Below are 4,734 nucleotides of genomic sequence, written 5' to 3' on the forward strand. Positions count from 1 at the left end.
AAAATATTTAAAATAGAATTGTGATATATATAATTTTTAAATTTTCTTTTGAAATTTAAAAGTGATAAATATTAATGTCAAATAGAGGATTTTTTTTCAACGGATGGCTAGAAATTAATCATCGGTCTCCTAAGAATATAATGGTCTTATTTAAACTTTTACATACCCCTAAAAAATTGAAGTTTGATACATTCGAATTTGAAAGTCCTTGCAATTTGAAATGTTTAAATAATCGTTACTATAGTCATTTTCAAGATGCAAATTTGCATTAAATGGCACACTTATGTTATTTTTAATATAATCATTAAATTAAAAACACCATTAAAACCGTCATTATATATAAAATAAATTAAGTGATCAATTTCAAAAAACTCGTGTTAGGTTAATATTGCTAAATAGTTTATGATGATGATTGTTTAAACGATGAAGGAGTTTTAGAATCATAATAATTTTAAAAAACCTATTAGTAAGAAATGTTACAAATTGCAGTGATCAAAATAAAAACAAAATATAATTACTATTTATTATAATTTTCGTTCAACGCAGATTAAACGACACCAACCAACAAATTCTTGAGAAACCATCATCAAATTAGTATCTATTATATCGAGTCATTCCAAACTATTATCAAATTGTCTTAAAATGGTCAATTCTTGAGAAAATTTATAGTTTATTTAAGCCACAAATGACCAATCCATGGAAATATAATCCTATTCACCATTATACAATCCATAAAGATGGACAAAAATCTTAAAACAAACTATTATATAGTAGTATATACAATACATGAGATGGTATCAAAGAGTATAATTATGAACACCAAATTAGGCACATGTTGCTTAGATGTCTCCATGAGATCCATGAACAGGAATGTCCCCTTCATTACCCAATGGCATATACTGTGCCATGATAGCCCTGATCTCCGAGTCCATATATCTCTGCATCAAAGATTACAGATATTAGTTTCATGAAAGTGAAAAAATGGCCAAAAACAAAACCAATTACAAAATAAATATAGAGAAAAGGTAAATGCGTACTCGAACTCTGTATTTGTAAAACGTATATCCAACAACTCCAATAACCACCACACCAAGAACAACCGCCCATGCAAAACCCCACCCAGAATTTGTAGCAACATCTTTACCTATTTCCCATTTATCAATTGTCAATATCACATATATGTTAAAGTTTTAATGCTTATTTATGCACAAACTCACTTTTCTACCAATTTATGTAGCGATGTTTCATTTTTCATCAATAAATTCAACAATGTTTCATCTTTTACCAATTTATGTGATTGACATGAATCATACAACCACGTTTTACAAGCAAAATGAAAATATTTTGGAATACTTACTTAGACATGTGTTATGTTCTTTAAAGTAGAGCAAATTGCCACTGCAGCTACACTCGTAACTTCCCCATGTATTCTTGCATTTGCAGTTGGGACATTGACACGCCGTCTTCTCTTTGCATTCATCAATATCTAAAACAGTGATAAGAACAGTGACAATGAGTGACCATACTGACTGGAAAAAAAAATTAAGGATGAGAAATTGTACCATTACAATTATTAACCCCGTCTCCCTTGAATCCAGGTGGACACTTGCAACCTTCTGTATGGTCATCCTTAACGATAACATTTTAATGGTTAATTGATAAAAAGTTTTATATAGAAAAATCTCATTATTTTGAGAATTTTTTTGATAGTTATTTTTTTTAACAGAAAAATCTTAATTATTTAATTTTAGAAGATAATCAGTTATTTCCTGTTCAAATAAAAATAAGAGTTTTTTCGTTAATTTGGACAAAATATTAAATAATTGACACTTCTTTTTAAAAGAAAATTTAAGACTTTATAATTTTTTTTCAAAATAATGAAACTTTTCTAAATAAAATATACTTAAGAGAGAACTAACAATACAAGCAGAGTAATTCCTGGCATCTTTGGTGCTTTTCCAACATCCTCCATTGTTTACTTGACACCGTGGGGCCCGCGGAGCTTCAACAAAAAATTACATATCTCAAGTTTTAATCCAAGATTATTACTTTGCACATATAATCACTGGATTGTGAAGGGTAATTACTAATTATATATGCTCAGTCAAATATTGAATTTATTAATGGATGAAGAAGAAGCTAATTAATCACCTTCACAGTGTTTATATCCATCACCTACAAATTTCACACCTCCAACAATTGGACATTCACACACTCTCCCACGAAAAGTATCCTACAACAAAAAAAGATAAAAATAAAACAAGATAATTCGTACTCGAAAAATGGGGCCATGTAAACATAAAACTATCTCACTACCTTGCATGCTGTAATATTAGCAACTGTATCCATCCAGCACTCACCATTGTTGTTCAGACACTCATTCGTTTCTACTTCTGCAAATAAAACACGTACAATAACTTATATAGGTCCAAACATTATCAAGTGTAAGAAATACGTGAATATTTGGTTAAATATTATGGAGAAAAACTGAAGCTCTATACTAACCATGACTCAAACAAATTGGTGGCTCTGTGGTTTCTTCAAATCCTGAACATATGGCTTTCAGAACTGCTTTTTTATCAAGTTTACCTCTATATTGTCTATTGTTTATTACAAGAGTTGGCAATATTGTCACATCCCCTCGAACACCTTTCCCTATCTTCAAATACACAAGAATATGAAAGATCAATATCATCACATATGCAAACTACAAATTCACCAAAAAAATTATTTTTAAACCACACCTGTGCTTGTTGCTCAGCCTTAAGGACTTCATTTTCAGCATCTGCTTCTGGATCACCCATGCAGTCTTCAATTTTCTTGAGATCAACTCCTAATTAGAAGCACATGGAGTCAAAAACTCAAAATTAGTCAGGATTTGATCAGAACCATAAGATATAAACATGCTTATATTTGCATAGACTAATTTATTTCATATGTAATTAATTTCTAGTAATATATCGTTCGTTTAAAATCATAGAAAATGTTTGCACAACTCACCAAGTGATTTGATAACTTCATCCGCACAATCTTTTGTGGATTTATTCGCCTTCATTGAGCAATTGGTAGCAAAATCCGTCACAAAATCCCACCAAACCCACGGTTTTCCACTTTCGTTTGCTACTTTATAAAAACATGCATTGCGTAAATTTTGTTCAACAACATCTTTTCCTTCATACCCTTTACTAAAATCTTGTTCTGGATCTGGAGCACAATATCTTCCATGGTTGATACACTGAGACTTACATTTTGTGCTTGAAACATACTCCTCAGGGCAAAACCATGTGATATAATGTGGTGTGAATCGAGTGTACCCTTTTTTCTCAAGTGTTTGAGCAACTCCTTTAAAACTTTTAACAAAATCTATTTGGGTATCACACTTGGGCCCACACTCATCATTGCTGTTTGTCCAAAACTCGTATTCGACTCGTTCATCAGGGTGAGGGAGAGCTTCTCTCCAATCAAGATTCACAAAAACAAGATCGTTGTTTTCTAAAGCTTTCTTGATTGAAACCCCGAGTGAGTTGCTTATGAGTAGTGAAGGGATTGTTATGTTTTGTACGTAATCAGCTCCTGTTTCTTCTTTGGGTAAATCCATGGTGATCAAGTGTTCAGGTCTGTCGTCTGCAACTAGAATAGCTGAAGCTCCTGCGTTTTGTGCATTCCATGCCTTGAACGTGAAGTAACAATCTGAAAATTCAAGAAACAGATCGATGATCATAAAGAAACATAAATAGTATTATGATTTATTATATATTATTACCACCGCGATCTGCAAGAAGAAAAACCGGGATGCTACCGGGTTTTTTTGTTATCAAATCATCAGTGAAGTTGTTGCAAGCAGTTTGATCGGTTTTTGGATAGAGAACTACGCCGCTTAATGTTCCTCCATATCGAGGAACACCAAAATTACCGATTGCACATTCATATGTATCTCTTAGATTCTCAGGTGAAGTTATCTTCAAACTGTTCTTCTCCACCACAAAACTACACAAACAAGATCCATACATGAACAAAAACCAAACGCAAATTACAAACCCTAACTTCTCCCCTCTCATAATTTGCCCACGTTCAAATGCTTAAACTAAAGAGACTCGATAATAGAAACTTAAGCTTAGTCGAATTGGCCAAAAGATTTTAACCCAGATGAGATGATCAAGCTCAAATCTATGTACTTAGGGAAACAAATGGAAAGAGTTGATCTTTGAGACAATTTGAACCCAAATTTCAAACAATCTTAAAGATAATCAAAATAGAAGTTTTTCTTCACGTTGATGTCAATTTCACATGGATACTTAGGTAAATTTTGAAGGGAAAAGGGTAAACGGCTCTCGATGAGAGGGTGTGTTGTTGATGCTATGTATAACATCAGAGACTACGATGATCTCTTCTTGACGAGTGGAATTTTTGGAAAACAGACAATAGAAAGCTCCAAGTTGCAGGCTTGCGGAGAAAACTAAACCGCCATTTAATCAAATTCTTTAATTAATTATGTAGTTCATCGAATAACAAAATTCGAAATAGATGTCTGCTAAAAAAACAAGAGCCGAACAAAGTAGTGATTAACAACTTAACACATTTTTTTAAATTGAAAAGCTGAATTATTTATAAGAAGTAAGAACCGACATTTGTTTTTGGATACATATGGAAATCACAATGAAATTATATTTGATAAAATAAAAAAATTAAAAATTAAAAATAAATATTAAACTATATTGAGATTGTCAAGGATGA

The 4,734-nt window shown here is 31.9% G+C and overlaps 1 protein-coding gene across 1 annotated transcript; it reads right to left on the reverse strand.

Moving 5' to 3' along the window:
- Positions 1-716: 716 nt before the first annotated feature.
- LOC144997780 (vacuolar-sorting receptor 2-like) lies at positions 717-4,468 on the reverse strand. Its single transcript, XM_078957647.1, has 11 exons — positions 3,764-4,468; positions 3,001-3,690; positions 2,745-2,833; positions 2,506-2,659; positions 2,317-2,393; positions 2,152-2,233; positions 1,920-2,002; positions 1,563-1,629; positions 1,358-1,486; positions 1,038-1,144; positions 717-938 (listed from the first exon to the last, which is right to left on the reverse strand). The coding sequence occupies exons 1-11, from the start codon at positions 4,056-4,058 to the stop codon at positions 840-842; spliced, it is 1,872 nt and encodes a 623-aa protein (XP_078813773.1). The 5' UTR covers positions 4,059-4,468; the 3' UTR covers positions 717-839.
- Between the last annotated feature and the right edge of the window lie 266 nt (positions 4,469-4,734).

This window comes from Lactuca saligna, chromosome 5, assembly GCF_052625555.1.
Source record: "Lactuca saligna cultivar CGN05327 chromosome 5, ASM5262555v1, whole genome shotgun sequence".
NCBI classification, from domain to species: Eukaryota; Viridiplantae; Streptophyta; class Magnoliopsida; order Asterales; family Asteraceae; genus Lactuca; species Lactuca saligna.

Coding starts and splice junctions, on each gene's coding strand:
- LOC144997780 (XM_078957647.1), bottom strand. CDS start 4,058: ATGAGAGGGGAGAAGTTAGGGTTTGTAATTTGCGTTTGGTTTTTGTTC. Junction 3,691..3,763: donor TCTTCTTGCAGATCGCGGTG/GTAATAATATAT, acceptor TTGAATTTTCAG/ATTGTTACTTCACGTTCAAG. Junction 1,145..1,357: donor AGAACATAACACATGTCTAA/GTAAGTATTCCA, acceptor AATGGGAAATAG/GTAAAGATGTTGCTACAAAT.